The 23,597-nt window shown below is 40.1% G+C and overlaps 1 protein-coding gene and 1 pseudogene across 1 annotated transcript in view; one reads left to right on the forward strand and one right to left on the reverse strand.

The window, feature by feature from the left end:
• Window positions 1-23,597, forward strand: part of ZNF383 (zinc finger protein 383) — an 86,572-nt gene that overhangs the window by 52,491 nt on the left and 10,484 nt on the right. The window contains exons 9-10 of the mRNA XM_055079105.1: window positions 972-978; window positions 5,132-5,250. Of these exons, the coding sequence (XP_054935080.1) occupies window positions 972-978; window positions 5,132-5,250 (126 nt within the window). The remainder of the gene's footprint in view (window positions 1-971; window positions 979-5,131; window positions 5,251-23,597) is intronic.
• On the reverse strand, window positions 18,115-18,483 carry LOC102988841 (signal recognition particle 9 kDa protein-like; annotated as a pseudogene).

The following is a 23,597-nucleotide window of genomic DNA, read 5'->3' on the forward strand; positions in this document are numbered from 1 at the left end:
TTCTCTTAACTTTTGCTTGTCTGTAAAGGTTTTAATTTCTCCTTTGAATTTGAATGAGATCCGTGCTGGGTAGAGTAATCTTGGTTGTAGGTTTTTCCCTTTCATCACCTTAAATATGTCCTGTCACTCCCTTCTGGCTTGCAGAGTTTCTGCTGATAGAGCAGCTGTTAACCTTATGGGGATTCCCTTGTATGTTATTTGTTTGCTTTTCCCTTGCTGCTTTTAATATTATTTCTTTGTATTTAACTTTTGGTAGTTTGATTAATATGTGTCTTGGCATGTTTCTCCTCAGATTTATCCTGTTTGGGACTCTGTGCACTTCCTGGACTTGATTGACTATTTCCTTTCCCATGTTAGGGAAGTTTTCAACTATAATCTCTTCAAATATTTTCTCAGACCCTTTCTTTTTCTCTTCTTCTTCTGGGATCCCTATAATTTGACTATTGGTGCATTTAATGTTGTCCCAGACGTCTCTGAGACTATCCTCAATTCTTTTCATTCTTTTTTCTTTATTCTGCTCTGCGGTAGTTATTTCCACTATTTTATCTTCCAGGTCACTTATCCGTTCTTCTGCCTCAGTTATTCTGCTATTGATTCCTTCTAGAGAATTTTTAATTTCATTTACTGTGTTGTTCATCATTGTTTGTTTGCTCTTTAGTTCTTCTAGTTCCTTGTTAAACGTTTCTTATATTTTCTCCATTCCATTTCCAAGATTTTGGATCATCTTTACTATCATTACCCTGAATTGGTTTTCAGGTAGACTGCCTATTTCCTCTTCATTTGTTTGGTCTGGTGAGTTTTTACCTTGCTTCTTTATCTGCTGCATATTTCTCTGTTTTCTCATTTTGCTTAACTTTCTGTGTTTGGGATCTCTTTTTCACAGGCTGCATGTTCGTAGTTCCCGTTGTTTTTGGTGTCTGCCCCCTGTGGGTAAGGTTGGTTCAGTGGCTTGTGTAGGCTTCCTGATGGAGGGGACGGGTGCCTGTGTTCTGGTGGGTGGGGCCATATCTTGTCTTTCTGGTGGGCAGGGCTGTGTCCAGTGGTGTGTTTTGGGGTGTCTGTGAAGTTAGTATGAATTTAGCCAGCCTCTCTGCTAATGGGTGGGGTTGTGTTCCTGTCTTGATAGTTGTTTGGTATGGGACATCCAGCACTGGAGCTTGCTGGGAGCCTGCTGGCCGTTGGGTGGAGCTGGGTCTTAGCATTGAGACGGAGATCTCTAGGAGAGCTCTCGCCGATTGATATTATGTGGGGCCAGGAGGTCTCTCGTGGTCCAGTGTCCTGAACTCAGGTCTCCCACCTCAGAGGCTCAGGCCTGACACCCGGCCGGAGCGCCAAGACCCTGTCAGCCACACAGCTCAGAAGAAAAGGGAGAAAAAAAGAAAGAAAATTAAATAAAATAATTAAAAAAATTTTTTTAAATTATTAAAATAAAAAGAATAATAAAAAAAAGAGAGAGCAGCCAAACCAGTAAACAAATCCACTGAGTATAACAAGTGCTAAAAACTATAGTAAGATAAACGTAAAAATCAGAAACAAGTCAGTTGCAGACAGCAAACCCCAAGTCTACAGTTGCTCCCAAAGTCTGCCGCCTCAAGTTTGGGTTGATTCGCTGTCTATTCAGGTATTCCACAGATGCAGGGTACCTCAGGTTGACTGTGGGGATTTAATCCACTGCTCCTGAGGCTGCACGGAGAAAGTTCCCTTTCCCTTCTTTGTTTGCACAGCTCCTGGGGTTCAGCTTTGGTTTTGGCCCCGCCTCTGTGTATAGGTTGCCCTCAGGCATCTCTTCCCACCCAGACAGGATGGGGTTACTGCAGTAGCAGCGTTAGCATTTCATGCCCGTCTTTGGTGTCCGAGCTGTTAGCCGCGGCTCGTGCCCATCTCTGGAGCTTGTTTAGGCGGTGATCTGCCTTCTGTGGGCAGACAGGGAAGGAATATCCTCTCCTTGCACACCCTGAAACAATGGTTTCTTTCCTCTTAGGCAGGTCCAGAGGTTTTCCCGGACCCCCTCCCGGCTAGCTATGGCGCACTAGCCCCCTTCAGGCTGTGTTCACGCTGCCAACCCCAGTCCTCTCCCTGGGGTCTGACCTCTGAAGCCCGAGCCACAGTTCCCAGCCCCCACCTGCCCCAGTGGGTGAGCAGACAAGCCTCTTGGGCTGGTGAGTGCTTTTCGGCATCAATCCTCTGTGCGGGAATCTCTCTGCTTTAGGGGGAAAGGCGGGGGGACGGAGGGGTACGGTAGTTATAATTGGAATTGACAGTGCAACAGCCTGAGGCACGCCGTATGTTCTCCCAGGGAAGTTGTCCCTGGATCACGGGACCCTGGCAGTGGCGGGCTGCACAGGCTCCCAGGGGGGTGTGGGTAGTGACCTGTGCTTGCACACAGGATTCTTGGTGGCTGCAGTAGCAGCGTTAGCATTTCATGCCCGTCTTTGGTGTCCGAGCTGTTAGCCGCGGCTCGTGCCCATCTCTGGAGCTTGTTTAGGCGGTGATCTGCCTTCTGTGGGCAGACAGGGAAGGAATATCCTCTCCTTGCACACCCTGAAACAATGGTTTCTTTCCTCTTAGGCAGGTCCAGAGGTTTTCCCGGACCCCCTCCCGGCTAGCTATGGCGCACTAGCCCCCTTCAGGCTGTGTTCACGCTGCCAACCCCAGTCCTCTCCCTGGGGTCTGACCTCTGAAGCCCGAGCCACAGTTCCCAGCCCCCACCCGCCCCAGTGGGTGAGCAGACAAGCCTCTTGGGCTGGTGAGTGCTTTTCGGCATCAATCCTCTGTGCGGGAATCTCTCTGCTTTGCCCTCTGCACCCGTGTTGGTGCACTCTCCTCTGTGGCTCCGAAGGTTCCCCCCCGCCCACCTCCCCGTCTCCACCAGTGAAGGGGCTTCCTAGTGTGTGGAAACTTTTCCTTCTTCACAGCTCCATTCCAGAGGTGCAGGTCCCATCCCTATTCTTTTGTCTCTGTTTTTTCTTTTGGCCTGCCCGAGTCTTGGTGGCTGCAGTAGCAGCGTTAGCATCTCATGCCCGTCTTTGGTGTCCGAGCTGTTAGCCGCGGCTCGCGCCCATCTCTGGAACTTGTTTAGGCGGTGATCTGCCTTCTGTGGGCAGACAGGGAAGGAATAACCTCTCCTTGCACACCCTGAAACAATGGTTTCTTTCCTCTTAGGCAGGTCCAGAGGTTTTCCCGGACCCCCTCCCGGCTAGCGCCTGCCCGGGTACATGAGGATTTTCTTGCCTTTTGGGAAGCCTGAGGTCTTCTGCCAGTGTTCAGTAGGTGTTTTGTAGGAGTTGTTCCACATGTAGGTGTATTTTTTTTTTTTTTTTTTTGTGGTATGCATGCCTCCCTCTGCTGTGGCCTCTCCCGTTGCGGAGCACAGGCTCCGGACGCGCAGGCCCAGCGGCCATGGCTCACGGGCCCAGCCGCTCCGCGGCATGTGGGATCCTCCCAGACCGGGGCGCGAACCCGGTACCCCTGCATCGGCAGGCGGACGCGCAACCACTGCGCCACCAGGGAAGCCCCCAGAATTATTTTATAATAGTAAACATTTACAATGAGAATTAAATCTTTGGCAGTTGTTTCAAGTTACAGTGAAATATTTTATATATCAAACAAAATTACAAGAGGATTTATAGTTTCTCAGAATTCTTTTAGAAGATATGCAAGCAAAATATTTTCTAGCCCATGTGTATAACAATTCAGAAAAATTAAATAGATAAGTACTAAAATGTTTAATATGTAGCTTTGGTATACCAAGATAATATTGCTACTACTATTGCTAGTAGGAGATGTGTTTTGAGTTGATACTGTTTCTCTAGAAACAGGGATGCATTTGAACAGAGTGATTTGTGTTTTCAGTCTTCTAGTGATCAGTGCCTCCATGATTTATATATTTGACAAATGCCTAGGGTGGTCACTTGTTCAGCAATAAGGAAAATCTTACATGATTATAGAAGCATGCTGCCCTAGAACTTGACCTCCTATTGCAGTGAGGCTTATTTCTAAGAGAAATGTACCCACTGGGTCTTTCCTGGACTGTTCATCATATATTATTATGCAAAGTAAAAGCTTCAATAAAAAAGCTTGGTTAGAAAAAAATGGAAAGAAAAATAGAGGATTGGATTAGTTTCAACTTTTAAAATTTAACTTGTATTCTGTTATTTCCAAGGTTCTGTTTGGAAAATATGAAATGCCAACATTTTATATAATGATGTCATTGCTATAAAAAATCATTTTTAAAATTTTTCCTTCGAGTTTTCGTTTACTTAGTTCTGCAGTAAGCAGAATTGAGGATGTATTGTGGGGAGGAAGGTGATCTCCACGTCTTACTCCTCCGCCATCTTGAAGGTCCCCCCACATATCATTTTTTATGAAAGCATTAAATGCCCAAGCTCCTCAAATTCACTTGGAACCAGCAGTACCATTTTCTAAGTTCCTCATTAAAATTTTGACAGTTGTTCACTCCATAATTGTATGAAAGTTATATTTTTAACTTTTTGATAATTATACTTTGACAACATTAACCCAGTTGTAGCTCATGGAATTTGACTTGGTGTTTCTAGTAACATTTAGTTTCCTTGACTAAGGAAAAAGTCCCCAATATCTTCCCATTCCCCTTGAAGCAAAAATGAAAAACCTAATGTCAGGAGGACAGAGACCAGCAGTGGCACTTCTTCACTCAGTGAAGTTTCTTTGCCTTACCAGTACTGCCTAAGTGTTTCTGGGAGTACCGTGCAGCCTCAGACAAAACCTCTGCTCACTTTCGTCATCTAATTTTCTTTGTCCCAGGAGTCAGGGATGAGAATGATGGGATTCTCTCTTGGCCAGTATCTCCAGGAGAAAAGCCCTATAGCTGTCCCCAGTGTGGCCATGACTTCAACCAGCTCAGAAACCTTCTAATTCACCCGTGAACCCATATGGGAGAGAAGCCCTCTCCATATGATGGGGGTGGAAGAGCCTTCAGTGAAAGGACAACAGACCTTAACCTTCCTGTGCTCCTTCCAGGAGACAAGCCCTACCGATGCATGGAGTGTTCCGGAGTCTTCAACTCAGAATCTGCTCTGAGAAGGCACAGAAAGAACCACATGGGAAAGAAACCTCACACGTGTGAGGAATGTGGGAAGGACTTCAGCCGTAGCTCCAACCTGTCCATCCATCGGCGAATACACACAGGTGAGAAGCCCTACAGATGTGGTGTGTGCGGGAAGGACTTCAGCCGCAGCTCCAACCTGTCTATCCACCAGCGCATCCACACAGGTGAGAAACCCTTCAGGTGCTGTGACTGTGGCAAGGACTTCAGCCGCAGGGCAGCCCTGCAGATCCACCAGAGTGTCCACACAGGAGGGAAGCCCCATGCCTGTAAGGTATGTGACCGGGGCTTCACCTCACGCTCTACACTGGCACGACACCAGCAGGACCACGCAGGAGACAAGGCCTATGTGTGTGACACATGTGGCCGGGGCTTCAGCCAGAGAGCCAACCTCTACCTGCACCAGCGTGTTCACATTGGGGAGAGGCCATTCCGGTGCGAGGCCTGTGGGAAGTGCTTCAGCTGGAGCAAGGACCTGGGTATCCACCAGAGGGTCCACACGGGAGAGCGGCCCTACAGGTGTGAGGCTTGTGGGAGGGACTTCAGGCATCGCTCAGCCCTCAAGAGGCACCAGAGGGTGCACACAGGGGAGAAGCCCTACCCCTGTGCTGTGTGTGGGAAGGGCTTCAGTCAGAGAGTACACCTGCAGACGCACCAGAAAGTGCACTGTAGGGAGAGGCTTCCAGGATTGGGCTCTGCACATGCAGGTGCCTTCCACAGCCAGGGCGAATGCCAGGGCATGGGTGCTGAGGTGCACAACATGGATCAGGCTTAATGATGTATGGCATTCATTAATATTTATACAGAAAAGAGGACAGATCAACAGCACTTAGATGGAGAAATAGAACGTTTTCAGCCCTCCCAAAAGACCTCTGCATGCTTCTTTCCACTCAATACCCCACAAAGGGAGTCGCTATCCTGACTTCTAAAACCATAGATTGATTTTGCAAGTTATAGAATATCATATAAGTGGAATTACACAATATGTAATCTTTCATATAGAACTTTATTCACTCAATGTCTGCATCCATGTTGTTGCATGTATTCAGAGGTTCATTCATTTTATTACTGAGTAGTATTCCATTGTTTGAATGAACCACAGTTTGTCCATTCATCTGTTGATGGACATTTACATTTGGGTTATTTCCAGGTTTTCCAGGTTTTGTTCATTATGAATAAAGCCGCTGTGAGCATTTGGGTACACATCTTTGTGTGGACATGTACTTTAATTTCTCTTGGGTATATACTTAGGAGTAGAATTGATGGGTATTTTTTAAATTATTTTTTTTAAAGATTTTTTTGATGTGGACCATTTTTTAAAAAGTCTTTATTGATTTTATTACAATATTGCTTCTGTTTTATGTTTTGGTTTTTTGGCCACGAGACATGTGGGATCTTAGTTCCCCAACCAGGGATTGAACCTGCACCCCCTGCATTGGAAGGCAAAGTTTTAACCACTGGACCGCCAGGAAAGTCCCTTGATGGGTATTTTAAAACTTGTAAAAAACTGCGCTTAGTATTTTCTTGTACGTTGGATTTTTACATGTACTTGGAAAATTTCAAACAAATACAGAAATGGAACAGTGTAACAAACACTCATGTCCCCATCATCTAGCTTCAGTAATCAATTCATGATGAATTTTGTGTCCTCTATTCCACGCTGCTCCCTCACACACAGTCCTGAAGTATTTTAAAGCAAATCCTAGGCTAGGATATTGTGTCATCTTTATATAGCATATACTTTCAAAAAATAAAGATTTGTTTAAAATGTTTTTCCAAAGAATCACTCTGTTTAAAAATTTTTTTTATTAAGGTAAAATTCAGAAAACATAAAATTCACCATTTTAACCATTTCAGAGTATATTATTCAATAGTTTTTAATATATTCACAATGTTGTACAACCATCACCACTGTCTGATTCCAGAATATTTTCATCAGGCCAGAAAGAAACCCCATTACTATTAAGTCACTTTTCATTCTCCCCCTCCCCCAGCCTCTGGCAACCACTAATGTACTTTCTGTTTCTATAGATTTGCCTATTCTGTACACTTCATATAAAAGGAGTCAGACAATATGTGCCCTTTTATGTCTGGCTTCTTTCACTTCTTTCATAATGTTTTCAAGGTTCATTTATGTTGTAGCATATATTAGTACTTCATTCTTTTTATGGCCAAACAATATTTCATTGTATGGATATACAGCATTTTAAAATCCATTTTTAAGTTGACGGACATTCGGATTGTTTCCAGTTTTTGGGTTTTATGAATAATGCTACCATAAACATTCATATACGAGTTTTTCATTGAGCATATGCTTTTAATTCTTTTGGATATATATGGAGGAGTGGAATTAGTGGGTCATATGATCATTCTGTTTTACTGTTTGAGGAACTGCTGAATTGTTTTCCATAGATCCATTTTATCTTGCCATCAGCAATGTATGAGGGTCCCACTTGCTCCACATCCTCAGCCACACTTGTCATTTTCCATATTTTGTTTGTTTGTTTGTTTTGTTTTTAATCATAGCCATGCTAATGGCTGTGAAGTGGTATCTTACTGTGATTTTGATTTACGTTTCCCTAATTACTAATGATGTTGAACTTCTCTTTATGTGTTTATTGGCCATTTGTATATCTTCTTTAGAGAAATGTCTATTCAAGTGCTTTGCCCATTTTTAAATTGGATTGTTTATCTTATGTTTGAGTTGTAATAGTTATTTATATAATCCCAGGCCCTTATGAATATATTATTTGCAAAGACTTTCTCCCATTCTTTGGGTTGTATTTTCATTTTCTTGTTGGTGTCCTTTGATGTGTAAAAGTTTTTAATTTTGATGAAGTCCAATTTATTCTTTTCTCTTGATGCTTGTGCTTTTGCTGTCATATTTAAGAAATAGTTACATAATGCAAAGTCACAGAAAGTTATACGTATTTTTCCTTTTAAGAGTTTTATAGTTTTAGCTCCTACATTTAGGTTTGATCCATTTTGAATCAATTTTTTTTGAATCAATTTTTGTATATAGTATGAGGTAGAAGTCCAAATTAGTTCTTTTGCATGTTGATACCCAATTGTCCCAGCACCATTTGTTGAAAAGACTATTCTTTCCCCATTGACTAGTCTTGAACCCTTTTTGAAAATCAATTGACCATATGTATGGGTTTATTTCTGGACTCTCAAGTCAATTCCACTGAGCTGGGACTTCCCTGGCAGTCCAGTGGTTGGGACTCTGCACTTCCACAGCAGGGGCCGGGTTCAATCCCTGGTCAGGGAACTAGGATCCTGCCTGCCACACACCATGGCCAAAAAAAAAAAAAAATCAACATCAATTCCATTGATCTATATGTCTGTCTTTATGCCAGTACCATACTGGTTTGATTACTGTAGCATTGTAGTAAGTTTTGAAACAAGAAATGTGAGTCCTCCAATTTTGTTCTTCAAGAAAAAAGATATTTTTGGCCATTCCTTTGCAATAACAATATGACTTTTAGAGTCAGCTTGTCCATTTCTGCAAAAAAGGCTATTGGGATTATGATATGGATTGCACTGACTCTGCAGTAACTTTGGGGAGTATTGCCATCTTACCAACATTAAGTCTTCCAGTCCATGAATACAGGATGTTTTTCTGTTTATTTGGTTTTCTTTAATTTCTTTCAACAATATGTTTTGTAGTTTTCAGTGTACAAGTCTTATACCTCATTAGTTAAACTTATTCTTAAGTATCTTATTAATGTTATTGTAAATGGAATTGTTTTCTTAATTTCATTTTTGGGTTGTTCATTGCTGGTGTACAGAAATACAACTGAGTTTTGTATATCAATTTTGTATCCTGCAATTTTGCTGAACTCGTTTATTAGCTCTAATGGTTTTTTAGTGGATTCTTTAGAGTTTTCTATAAGATCATATTATCTGTGAATAGATAGTTTTATTTTTTCCTTTTCCATTTGGATACCATTTATTTCTTTTTCTTGCCCAATTGCCCTGGCTAGAACTTCCAGGACAATGTTTAAGAGACCTGTTGAGAGCAGATATTCTTGTATTGTTTCTTGTCTTAGAAGGGAAAGCTTTCACCATTAAGTGTGATATTAGTTATAGGTATTTTCATAATGCTCTTTTTCTTTCATTCTGTTAATATAATGTATTCCATTAATGGATTTTCCAGCATTGAACCAGCCTTGCATTTCTGGGATACATTCCATTTAGCCATAGTGCATACAGTAATTCTTTTAATAAGCTGCTTGATTCAATTTGCTAGTATTTTGTTGAGGATTTTTGCATCTATATTCATAAACAATATTGGTCTGTAGTTTTTCTCTTCTGTGATGTATATAACTGGCTTTGATATGAGGGTAATATTGGCCTCATAGAATGAGTTAGGAAGTGTTCCCTCCTTTTCTTTTTGAGGGGAAAATTTGAGAAGTATTGTTAATTTTTCTTTAAATGTTTGGTAGAATTCACTGGTGAAGCCATCTGACTCTTAACTTTTCTTTGTTAGAAGTTGTCTCAGTCAATTCGAGGTGCTATATAACAAAATACCATAAACTGGGTGGCTTAAACAACAAACATTTATTTCTCACAGTTCTGGAAGCTGGGGAATCCAAGATCAAGGGGCCAGCAGATATGGTGTCTGTTTTTGCTGTATCCTCACATGACAGAGGAGAGAGACTGAGAGAGAGAGAGAGAGAGAGAGAGAGAGAGAGAGAGGGAGAGACAGGGTGCACTCTTTGGTTTCTTCTTCTTACTAGTCCCATCATGGGCACCCTGCCATCATGACTTCATTTAAGCCTAATTATCTCCCAAAGACTCCACATCCAAATATCATCATGTTGGAGGTTAGGGCTTCAATATTAATTTTGTGGGAGACACAAGTGTTCAGTCCATAACAGAAGTTATTTGTTTACTGATTCAATCTCTTGTCATAGAAAGGCATACTTCTCTTGAATAGGTTTTGATAGTTTGTGTGTTTCTAGGAATTTTCCCATTTCATCTAGGTCATCTAATTTGTTACCATAAAATTGTTCATAATATTATTTTATAATCCTTTTTATTTCTGTAAGGTCAGTAGTAATGTCTCTTCTTTCATTCATGATATTAGTAACTTGAATATTCTCCCTTTTTTTCTTAGTCTATTATTACCAATTTTGTTGATATTTTAAAGGAACTAACTTTTGGTTTTGTTGATTCTCTACTGTTTTTCTATTTTTTTGTTTATATCCTTTCTAATATTTATCATTGCCTTCCTTCTGCTTACTTTACATTTCTTTGCTCTTCTTTTTCTAGTTCCTTAAGGTGGAAGGTTAGGTTATTGATTCGAAATTTTTCTTCCTTTTAATGTAGCAGTTTATAGGTATGAATTTCCCTGAGTACTGCATTAGCTGTAGCCCATAAATTTTAGTGTGTTGCGTTTTTGTTTTCATTTATCTCAAAGTATTTTCTAAATTTGTTGTGATTTTTTTCTTTAAGAATGTGAATTAATTTCCATGTATTGTGAATATTCATATTTCCTTCTGCTGTTGATTTCTAATTTCATTCCATTTTGGTCAGAGTAGATACTATGTATGGTTTCAGAGTTTATACATTTATTGAAACTTGTTTTGTGATATAATGTATTGTCTGTCCTGAAGAATATTTCATGTACACTTGAGAAAACTGTTTATTCTGATGTTGGTGGGTGGAGTGTTTTATATATGTCTGTTCAGTCTAGTCGGTTTATAGTGTTATTCAATTCTTCTATTTCCTTGTTGATCTTCTATCTCGTGTGTCCATTAAAGGATGCGAGGTATTGAAGTCTTCAGCCATTATTATTGAACTATTTCTTCTTTCAATCTTGTCAGTTTTACTTCATATATTTTGGGGCTCTGTTGTTAGTTGCATATATGTTTGTAATTGTTATATCTTTTGATAGGTTGACACTTTAATTAATATATAATGTCCTTGTCTTTTGTAATGTTTTCTGGTTTAAAGTCTATTTTGTCTAATATTATAACAATTCCAAGTCTCTTTGAATTATTAATTGCATAAAATGTCTTTTTCCATCTTTTCACTTTGAAACTGTGTCTTTGGATCTAAAGTGAGTCTTTTGTAGAGAGCATCTAATTAGATCTTTTAAAAAATCTTGTCTGCCAATCTCTGCCTTTTAATTGGAGAGTTTAATCTGTTTACATTTAAATAATTACTGATAAGAGAGGACTTCTGCCAGTTTGCTATTTGTTTCATATGTTATACATGTTTTGTTCCTCAAATTCCTTCATTATTGCCTTCTTTTATTTTTAATCGAGTTTTTTTGTAGTGTACCATTCTGATTCCCTCCTCATTTCTCTTTCTGTATATATATATATTTTCTTCTTAGTGATTTCTTGGGATTACAATTGACATTTTATTTTATTTATTATTATTATTTTTTGGCCGTGCAGTGTGGCTTGCAGGCTCTTAGTTCCCTGACCATGGTTGAACCTGAGCCATAGCAGTGAAAGTGCTGAGTCCTAACCACTGGACTACCAGGGAATTCCCTACAATTGACATTTTAAACTTATAACAATCTAGTTTGAATTAATACCAACTTTGCCTCAGTAGTATACAAAAACTCTGCTCCTTTACAGCTCTATCCCCTCTTTTTATTATTGTCACAAATTACATCTTTATACAGGTGTGCCCATCAGTATAGATTTATAATTATTTTTTTCATGCAATTGGCTTTTTAAAAAATTATTTATTTATTTATTTGGCTGTTCCAGGTCTTAGTTGTGGCACACGGGATCCTTGCTGCTGCGTGCGGGACCTTTGCTGCAGCATGTGGGATTTTTAGTTGCGGCATGTAAGCTCTTAGTTACAGCGTGCGGGATCTAGTTCCCTGACCAGGGATTGAACCCAGGCCCCCTGTGTTGGGAGCATGGAGTCTTAACCACTGAACCACCAGGGAAGTCCCCATGCAGTTGTCTTTTAATACATATAGGGGTCAAAATGAGTTATAGGCCAAATATACACTAATACTGACTTCTGTATTTACCTATGTAGTTACTTTTACTGGCATTCTTTATTTCTTCTTGTGGATTTGGGTTATTGTCTAGTGTCATTTTGTTTCAGCCTGAGGGGCTCTCTTTAGCATTCCCTGAAGGGCAGGTCAATACTGATGAACTTTCATCTGGGACTGTCTTAATTTCTTCTTTATTTTTGATGGATAGTTTAACTGGTTATAGAAATCTTGACTGACAATTTTGGTTTTTCTTTTTCAGCAGTTTGAATATGTCATCTTACTGCCTCTGGCCTTCATGGTTTCTAATGAGAAATCAGCTGTTAATTTTGTTAATGATTCTGTATACATGATGAATGGCTTCTCTCTTACTGCTTTAAATATTCTCTCTTTATCTTTGGCTTTCAACAATTTGATTATAACGTGTCTGCCTGTGAACCTCTTTCAATTTGTCCTATTTCAAGTTTCTTGAGCTTCTTAGATGTATAGATCCATGTTTTTCATCAAATTTGGAAAGTTTTTGGCCATTTCTTTCAAATATTCTTTCTTCCTCTCCCCTACCCAGTTTGAGACTACCATTTTATGTATGTTTGTATGCTTGAAAGCGTCCCACAGGTCTCTTATTCATTTTTCTTTTTCCTTTTCTTTTTGCTGCTCAGACTGGATAATTTCATTTGATTTATCTTCAAGTTTGCCAATTGTTTCTTCTGCCTGTTCAAATCTGCTATTGAATCTTCTAGTGAATTTTTCATATCAATTATTGTACTTTTCTGCTCCAAAATTTCTATGTAGTTCATTTTTGTAAATTCTTTTTCTTTATTGATATTTTCTATTTGGTGAAACATTGTTCTTGTGGTTTCCTTTCACTCTTTGAACATATATAAAATAATTGATTTAAAGTCTTTGTCTATTAGGTCTTTGTCCAGAAAGTCTTTGTCTGTCTGAGCTTTTTCAGGGACAGTTTCTATTGATTTCCTTCCCACCTTCCCCAGTGGATGAACTGTACTTTCTTTTTATTTATTTATTTATTTATTTTTGGTTGTGTTGGGTCTTTGTTGCTGCACACGGGTTTTTCTCTAGTTGTGGTGAGTGGGGGCTACTGTTTATTGTGCATGGGCTTCTCATTGTGGTGGCTTCTCTTGTTGTGGAGCCCGGGCTTTAGGCACGCGAGCTTTCGTAGTTGTGGCACTCGGGCTCAGTAGTTGTGGCTCACAGGCTCTAGAGCGCAGGCTCAGTAGTTGTGGCACACGCATGGGCTTAGTTGCTCTGCAGCATGTGGGATCTTCCTGGACCAGGGCTCAAACCCGTGTCCCCTGCATTGGCAGGCACATTCTTAACCACTGTGCTACCAGGGAAGCCCAATATTCAATATATGAACTGGGTCAGAAGATGTAGCTTGAGGGGGAATACTGACTTTTCCATATAGAATTAAATAAATGGAGGAAGAAAACTGATCAAAAATGCCTGAAGGCATATGGAAAAAGAAAAGCAGAATTTTTAAAAAATGAGTCCAAAAGTAGCAATATATCATAGTGACTAAGCTTGTGGACTTGGAAGCCAATCTTTGTGGGTACAAATTCTTGCTTTCCACTTTCTGTGTAACATTGGGCAAAGCTTTCTAGTACCTTTTCTGGTCTTACTTTCCACATCTAAAAAATGTGAATAATTTTACATTTCTTAGGATGAAATGGTATAATCCATTGTTATAATCAATGTAAAATACTATACACATAGGCCTGGCACATAATAATTGATCAAATTATTGTTACTATTACTATTATTATTAATTCAATAAAATAATGTGTTGAGGTATTGGATGGAAAGACAAAGATTCTAAGATTGGAAAAGAAATTTTGAGCTACATGCTGTTTTTAAGGAACAACTAAAATAGACTTGTACAGGTTGAAAATACAGGGATTTTTAAAAAAAGATATCATAGGAAAATGTTAACAAAGGATTCAGGTATAGCAATATTAAAATATCAAACAAATAGAAAGCAAGGAATAATATTAAATATGGCATAGCTGATTCACTTTGTTATAAAGCAGAAACTAACACACCATTGTAATGCAATTATACTCCAAGAAAGATGTTAAAAAATAAATAAATAGGGCAAAAGGAGATTAAAATTCTATACCACTTCAGGAGAAAAAAAACTAAACAAATGAGTAGAACCAAAGGCAGGAAAGAAAAGAAGAGGAAAACAAAATAGATAGGATCCTTGAAAATGAAGAGAGTAGTGAGTTTAAATCATAGGCACACAGATATGTTAAGCATAAATATCCTGTTAGGAGAAAACCACTTCTTCTTGTATAATGTTAATTTTTTGGTTTTGATAATTGTGCTATAGTTATTTCCGATGTTAACATTTGGGGGAAGATGTTAACACACAGAAACTCTCTGTACTATTTTTGCAACATCCAGGGTAGCTTGTAGTTAAAAAGTTAAACAATTATAGAACCAGGGGATAGGGCTAATAAAGCAAATAGGGCAGAATTTTAGAATGAGTCTAATTCCTCAGAGAGATGTGAGAGGTTATAACTTCTTTAAAAATGATCAGCAAAATAACTTGGAAATAAAAAGTGAAATCACTGAAATAAAAACAGTATAGTAAGTAGGCTGGATGGAAGAATAAATACAGTTTTAAGTTGGACATGTTAAACAAGAAGATAGATCTGAGGAATTTGCCAGGATGCAGTGCAAATGGCAAGTATGAAACAACAGCTGAAGGTCATGGAGGAATCAAGGTTTACTGTATTCTTATCTCAAAGAAATTCTAAAAGGAAAGAGCAGCCAAGAAGAAGGGGAGGAAAACATAGTCTGTTCCCTGCAGCTGCAGACTAATGGTCCAAGGGGACACAAATGGTTCTGAGTGGTCATGTGTTGGCATCTGTGGTAGAAAAAGGCACCCTCATGGGTGGCTTCTGGGAAAGAACATTTATCCAGACAGTCTCAGTGCCCATTAAAAGCTGAAATTCGGGCTTCCCTGGTGGCGCAGTGGTTGAGAATCCGCCTGCCGATGCAGGGGACGCGGGTTCGTGCCCCGGTCCGGGAGGATCCCACATGCCACGGAGCGGCTGGGCCCATGAGCCATGGCCGCTGATCCTGCGCGTCCGGAGCCTGTGCTCCGCAACGGGAGAGGCCGCCATAGTGAGAGGCCCGCGTACCACAAAAAAAAAAAAAAAAAAAAAAAAAAAAAGCTGAAATTCACAGGCTCTTCAGTGGTGATCAAATTATTGTTACTATTACTATTATTATTAATTCAATAAAATAATGTGTTGAGGTATTGGATGGAAAGACAAAGATTCTAAGATTGGAAAAGAAATTTTGAGCTACATGCTGTTTTTAAGGAACAACTAAAATAGACTTGTACAGGTTGAAAATACAGGGATTTTTAAAAAAAGATATCATAGGAAAATGTTAACAAAGGATTCAGGTATAGCAATATTAAAATATCAAACAAATAGAAAGCAAGGAATAATATTAAATATGGCATAGCTGATTCACTTTGTTATAAAGCAGAAACTAACACACCATTGTAATGCAATTATACTCCAAGAAAGATGTTAAAAAATAAATAAATAGGGCAAAAGGAGATTAAAATTCTATACCACTTCAGGAGAAAAAAAACTAAACAAATGAGTAGAACCAAAGGCAGGAAAGAAAAGAAGAGGAAAACAAAATAGATAGGATCCTTGAAAATGAAGAGAGTAGTGAGTTTAAATCATAGGCACACAGATATGTTAAGCATAAATATCCTGTTAGGAGAAAACCACTTCTTCTTGTATAATGTTAATTTTTTGGTTTTGATAATTGTGCTATAGTTATTTCCGATGTTAACATTTGGGGGAAGATGTTAACACACAGAAACTCTCTGTACTATTTTTGCAACATCCAGGGTAGCTTGTAGTTAAAAAGTTAAACAATTATAGAACCAGGGGATAGGGCTAATAAAGCAAATAGGGCAGAATTTTAGAATGAGTCTAATTCCTCAGAGAGATGTGAGAGGTTATAACTTCTTTAAAAATGATCAGCAAAATAACTTGGAAATAAAAAGTGAAATCACTGAAATAAAAACAGTATAGTAAGTAGGCTGGATGGAAGAATAAATACAGTTTTAAGTTGGACATGTTAAACAAGAAGATAGATCTGAGGAATTTGCCAGGATGCAGTGCAAATGGCAAGTATGAAACAACAGCTGAAGGTCATGGAGGAATCAAGGTTTACTGTATTCTTATCTCAAAGAAATTCTAAAAGGAAAGAGCAGCCAAGAAGGGGAGGAAAACATAGTCTGTTCCCTGCAGCTGCAGACTAATGGTCCAAGGGGACACAAATGGTTCTGAGTGGTCATGTGTTGGCATCTGTGGTAGAAAAAGGCACCCTCATGGGTGGCTTCTGGGAAAGAACATTTATCCAGACAGTCTCAGTGCCCATTAAAAGCTGAAATTCGGGCTTCCCTGGTGGCGCAGTGGTTGAGAATCCGCCTGCCGATGCAGGGGACGCGGGTTCGTGCCCCGGTCCGGGAGGATCCCACATGCCACGGAGTGGCTGGGCCCATGAGCCATGGCCGCTGGTCCTGCGCGTCCGGAGCCTGTGCTCCGCAACGGGAGAGGCCGCCATAGTGAGAGGCCCGCGTACCACAAAAAAAAAAAAAAAAAAAAAAAAAAAAAGCTGAAATTCACAGACTCTTCAGTGAGCAATTCCAACCTAGAACAGTGTTTCAATGAAAACAAAGCATTGAAAATAATTTAAATATCCACCAGTACAGGAATGGGTAAATAACCATGGCTCATTTTTTTTTTTCTTAACAAAAAATATTTTAATGTAGGAATCAACATATGAACATTATATTTAGGTGATAAAATTCAGGTTACAAATATAAGATTAATATCAAATAATATAATACTTCTGGTTTAATGGAGAACAGTTGTGACAGTCATACTTAACACCTTGGTTAAGTAATGAGATAAATGGGTTGGGGTGTCATAGAGGTATGCAAAAATTTAACAGTTCAAATGATCCTTAGCCCTTCTGAAAAAATATAGATGGCAAATATTTCTGTAATATGGTGGTTTCAGTCCATTAGTGAGTGTTCTGTTCACGTATTTAAAGTAATGGCAGATGTTTCTGAGCACTGAAAATTAGATTCTAAGTTAAGTCTTTGCTCAACAAGTTAATGATACTATGAATCCCTTGTATTTAAAAATATAGTTTATGGAATCTTAAAAAGGTTCTGAAGAACCCAGGGGCAGGACAGGAACAAAGACGCAGACGTAGAGGATGGACCTGAGGACACGGGGAGGGGGAAGGGCAAGCTGGGACAAAGTGAGAGAGTGGCATGGACACACATACACTACCAAATATAAAACAGCCAGCAGGAAGCAGCCACACAGCACAGGGAGATCAGCTCGGTGCTCTGTGTCCACCCAGAGGGGTGGGATAGGGAGGGTGGGAGGGAGACACAAGAGGGAGGATATACGGGGCCACATGTTTATGTATAGCTGATTCACCTTGCCATACAGCAGAAACCAACACACCATTGCAAAGCAACTACACTCCAATAAAGATGTTAAAAAACAACAACAACAAAATATATAGTTTAAATTTGTAAAGTTTAAGGTAAAGCATACTTGTTTTCATAGTTATTTTTAGATGTAATTGAGACTACACTACCATATATAATCAGCTATACTGCTGTGCACAGTTAATTCCAGTTAACCGTATTTTATATTTGCTGATCATCAACAGCACACAATTCATGCTCCAAAAGAAATATATCAATCCAGCAAAATGGTTACATTTAATTTTATTTTAAAGACAGATTAACTAAATTTAAGGAAGAATTGGCTTTTCTTGATATCTCATTTTTAAATTACTGATACAGACTTACCAGAGAGTAATTATTTATTTTGCCTAACATCAAACAATCTGCAAAAAGTTTCCAAGATAGAGGCATTCCTTGTTCCATTTCCAAAAATAAATAAAGGCTTTCTAACTGAAAGCATTTACATTCCTAGCTCTTTAAAGTAAACATTAAAAACAAAGTCCAAAAAATGATCTCTTGGCTTCTCAATAGCCCACTTAGTTACATAAAGTATTTTCTGTCCCAACACTTTCTCAAATTCAAAAGATATCTACTTCCTAAGAACATGACAAACAGTCTTCATTTCAAACCATTCAGTCCGTTTCCATGGCAACACTGCGGATTCCTTGGCCACCATAAGTTGCATTAATTGACTGTGGAATTTCTCAATCTTCTTTACATTTTGAGCTTGGCCTGTTCTATACACCAAACTAAATCATCTGTTACTTTAATATACAAACTCCCATCAGAATGCCTATATTTGAGAACCGCACGTGCCTTCATAGGATCTGCGAGGTAGAGTTTCTCCGCTGCGCGACTGAACTCCTCGCAGGTCTGGTACTGCGGCATCGTGGGCCCGCGGCAGAACAGGAGAGGGAGGCAAAGCTACCAACTGGAGGTGGAGGCGGCCGGATGCGGCCCACCTACCTCCCTACCTCTCGCAGCCACTTACCGCGGCAGGGGCCCAGCCAATCCCATGGCTCATTTTTACTATGAAACAATATGCAGCTTAAAAGAAAACCAGAAATATAATATCTATATGTACCAAGATGGAAAAATTCCCAAGAGATAATGTTAACTAATCAAACCAGATATAAAACAATATGTATAATTTATATACACAAAATGAAACTATTTCTATATATGTTTTATATTCTTAAAACAAATAAGATCATTAACATATACACACTACTATATATAAAATAGATAACCAACAAGGGCCTACTGTATAGCATAGGGAAGTATACTCTATTTTGTAATGACCTATAAGGGAAAGAATATGAAAAGAATATGTATATGTATATATTTATAACTTAGTCACTGTGCTGTACATCTGAAACTAACATGACACTGTAAATCAACTATACCTCAATAAAAAACAAAAACAAATAAGATCAACACTAGGGATTTCTCTGGTGGTCCAGCAGCTAAGACTATGAGCTCCCAAAGCAGGGGGTCCAGTTCAATCCCTGGTCAGGGAACTAGATCCCACATGCCACAACTAAGAGTTAGCATGCCACAACTGAGAGTCCACATGCATGCCGCAACTAAAGATCCCGCATGCGCAACTAAGGATCCCGCATGCTGCAACCAAAACACGGCACAGCCAAATAAATAAATAAAAATTAATTAATTTTTAAAAAGATCAACACTAAAAAATGTACACACAGGTAACAATTACTTAGAAAATGTAATGATCACAATATATATCATTATAAAACTAAATAAAAACTTAGGATAAGTCTAAGAATAGGTCCTAGAATAAAGCCTCAGAATAGGTCTAAAAAGAATTATGGAAGATCTACTTGAATAAAAGTATAAGATTTTACTGAAAGACATAGAAGACCTGAATAAGAGGAAACAGATACCGTAATTCCCAATAGGTAGATTTAATGTTAAAATGTCAGTTCTTTCTAAAATATTCTAGAAATTCTAGTCCATTTCAATCAGAATCCCAGCATCGTTTCTTTAGTAGAATTTGAGTAGCCCATCCTGATACTCATTTGCAAGACAAAATGGGCCAGAAGAGCCAGAAAAGTTTTGGAAGATAATTACGTAATGGAAGGACTTGCCCTATCAGAAGTCAAATAGTCTGCAGAACTTCAGGGTGTTATTGGGACAGTAACAAACATGGAAGAGAGGGGGAAAAGATGACTCTTCAGTAAATTGTATTTGGACAATTGTTTATCCATCCGGGAAAAAAATAGTTACATCTCTACCTTACACCGTACCCCAAAATAAATTCCAAGGGAAATTAAAAAATCAAAACTATAACAGAATTAGGTGAACATAAAGTTTTTTTTTAAATCTAAGCACGAGGATATCTTTGCATATAAGAAACAACCCAGAATCCATAAAGGAAGAGACTGATAAATATAACTGTGCAAAAACTGAATATTTAAAAGTCGAAAGACACTATCCCCTCCACCCAGGATGTGTACGTTGAGATTGAAACCTCTGGGACCAAATTCCAATCCAGCCCAGGGGAGCAGAGACTTGGGACTGACTTCCCCTCACACCCCTGCGGGTCAGCGGTGCACCTGGTACAGACTGGGAAACCTGAGCAGGCAAATATAGGGTGCCAGGAATAATGATACCGACTCACGTTGACACATCTCCCACCGTTCCAATTCCTAACTTTGCCATGCTGCAACTCTGCCCTCTCCCCAAGTGCCTCGGATTTAAAACCCTGCGAAAAGATGATTCTCCTGTCACAGACAGGGGAATCTAAGTGGCTAGGGTGTGGTAAAGGATTCTGTTCTCTTCCCCTCCCCCAACCCCACCCCGCCATAGCTACCCCGCACCTGCCCCCTCCCCCCAAATCCCAACTGCTCTCTTGGGTAGAGTGAGAGGGCATGTCTAGCAACACGCGGCAAATGCCTGGGGTAGGAGACGAGTGAGACTCGTGCAGTGACGTAGGAAACACATAGAGAAGACGGCGGGAGACGGCACACTGGACCCTCATGGGGACGCGCTGGACGAAAGCTCGCCAGTTAGACAAAGAGAAATCGTCGGAGAGAGGAACTGATCCTGGACCTGAAAAGCCTTTGGTTCCCATAGCAATGTCTCCCTGTCCGCTGGTTCACAGATTTCTTTCCCAGGGGCCCTTTGTTTTTGGGAGGGCTTGTCCCTGCCGGTCACTCACAGCAATGGCCTAGCATCCCAGGCCTCCAATTGGCTCCTTTGTTGTTGAGAGGCCCCGCCTTCACCAGTTATTTACAGCCCGGCGGTACCTCCCACCAGGTCTCCCATTGGACCCTGATGCGACCCAGACAAAAACTGCTTCCTAAAAGCCTCCGGTGTTCGGATGTTTGCCATCTCTAAAAAACCACCACCAACCTCGCCCTTCACTCCGAGGTGTCACTGTCCCTCCAGACCGCACCCAATGGTGGGTGGAATCGGTGCACTTGGCCGGACCCCGAATACATACTGACTCACTGACCTTACACAATCCCCACCACTGACACACAGATCCTGATCAATAACCCCACAGGTCTGGCCTTCACGTAGCCCCTTCACTGATTCCACAGACACCCCATCACTGATAATGCATATTCTTCCATCCCTGACCCCACAGACTTTCCCATCTCTGACTCCGAAGAACACCATCTCTTACTTCACAGACCTATTAATAAGGGGTTATATTCAAGGAGACTGTGTTGACCATTTTACACATCCATTTAGTGTGTGTGTGCTGAATAACTGACTTAGGTAGATTTTAGCATCTTCTTGGCCAATGCAGTTTCTCTGCCTTTTCGTTTTCTTTTTTCTTACTGTAGTAGCATCTTTAAAGACCTCACCCCAGTAAGTATGGAGTACAGTTTATTAGTGCCTATCCTTTATTGAATCCTTGTCATACGCATTTATTTTTAATCATAGAAGTCACAATTCTTGTATATAATTCAAGGACACTAAAGATGCAGATATAAGAATGAGGGTTTTTAAAATATTATCTGTTTTTGGCTTCTGCAGATCATAAGTTCATTCACTTGTCTCAGATCACTAAATATATACTTTGTTTCCTTAAAAAAATTCTGATGAAAGCCTTAAAAAGAGTAAAATTCTTTAGGAACTAGTGGGAAAACACGGAGATGTTTTAGAAATAATGGTAGAATAAAATGGTCCTAGGGCATCTGAAATGACACGAACTAAATCTTGATTTCTTTGTCAATTACAAAAAAAAATGTGGACTTTGGAGGAAATACTATATAAAAAGATACACAGACACTGTTTTATTGAGATATAATTCACATACCGTACAAATCAGCCACTGAAAGTGTAAAATTAAATGGCTTTTAGGGCACAGGGCGCTCTCGCTCCGTTGCGGTGCTCCGTGGCACGGTGGGGCGGCCTCTGGGGCTCCCGGCCCTTCCCAGACTCGGCTTTGGGCTGACAATGCCCCGCGGCCACGTTAGGGCTTCCCTCTGCCATTTAGGGAGGGGCGCCGGTACCCTCAGCTGCCTCTCGTGGACACGAAGGCTGACCTTCTTGTCTTGACCACGTAACCAAGAATAACCAGGTGACATGAGTTAGTCCCTCCTTTCAGAGGAGTGACCTGCCATTGCTAGAAACCGCAGGACGGTTCCTACAGTAATGTGGACCCAACCCCAGGAGACACTGAGTGAAAGAAAGCAAAGTGAGGAAAAACACACTGACAAGCTGATCCTAATATTCACTAGGAAATGCAAGGGACCCAGAATAGTCAAAACAACCTTGAAATAAGGCCAAAGTTGGAGGACCTCACACTCTCCAATTTCAGAACTTACTGGAAAGTAACAGTAATCCAGACAATGTGGTACTGGCATCAGGATAGACATGTGGATTAATGGAACAGATTAGAGTCCAGAAATAAACCCATACACCTATAGGCAATTGATTTCAATTAGGGTGACAAGCTCATTTAATGGGATCAGAATATTCTTTTCAACAAATGGTACTGGGACCACTGCAAAAGAATGAAGTTGGATCCCTAACCATACCATATACAAAAGTTAATTCAAATTGATCAAAGACCCAAATGTAACCTCGAAAACTGTAAAACTTTTAGAAGAAAATGTGAGAATTCCCTGGCAGTCCAGTGGTTGGGACTCCACACTTTCACTGCTGAGGGCCCAGGGTTCAGTCCCTGGTCGGGGAGCTGGGATCCTGCAAGCTGCACAGCCAACAAAACAAAACTAAGAAGAAAACATAGATGTAAATATGTATGACCTTAGAGTACACAATGATTTCTTAACTATGACATCTAAACCACAAGCAACCAAGGAAAAAAATTAATGGGACTTCATCAAATTTTAAAACTTTCATGTGTCAAAGAACACTGTCAAGAAAGTGAAAAAATCCACAGAATGGAAGGAAATATTTGGAAGTCATATATCTGCTAAGTATGTATTACCCAGAATATATAAAAAAACAACTCAATAATAAGAAGACAACCCAACTGAAAAATGGACAAAGGATTTGAATGGGCGTTTCTCCAGAGAGGGTATACAAAAGTTCAATAAGCACATGAAAATATACACAATTTCATTAGTCACTAGGAAAATGCAAATCAAACCCACAATGAGAAACCACCTCACACCCACTAGGATGAGTACAGGAAAAGGAAAATGGGCAATAACAAGCATAGTCCAGGATATCAAGAAATCAGAACTCTCATACACTGCCGGTGGGAATGTAAAATGTTACAGCAGCTTTGGAAAATATTTTGGCAGTTCCTCAAAAAAGTAAACATAGAGTTACCGTATGACCAGCCAGGTTTATACCCAAGAGAGTTGAAAACATATGTTCACAAAAATGTGTACCTGAATATTAAGAGCAGCATGGGGGCTTCCCTGGTGGCGCAGTGGTTGAGAGTCCGCCTGCCGATGCAGGGGACACGGGTTCGTGCCCCGGTCCGGGAGGATCCCACATGCCGTGGAGCGGCTGGGCCCGTGAGCCGTGGCCGCTGAGCCTACGCGTCCAGA

This window comes from Physeter macrocephalus, chromosome 17, assembly GCF_002837175.3.
Source record: "Physeter macrocephalus isolate SW-GA chromosome 17, ASM283717v5, whole genome shotgun sequence".
In the NCBI taxonomy this organism is placed as follows: domain Eukaryota; kingdom Metazoa; phylum Chordata; class Mammalia; order Artiodactyla; family Physeteridae; genus Physeter; species Physeter macrocephalus.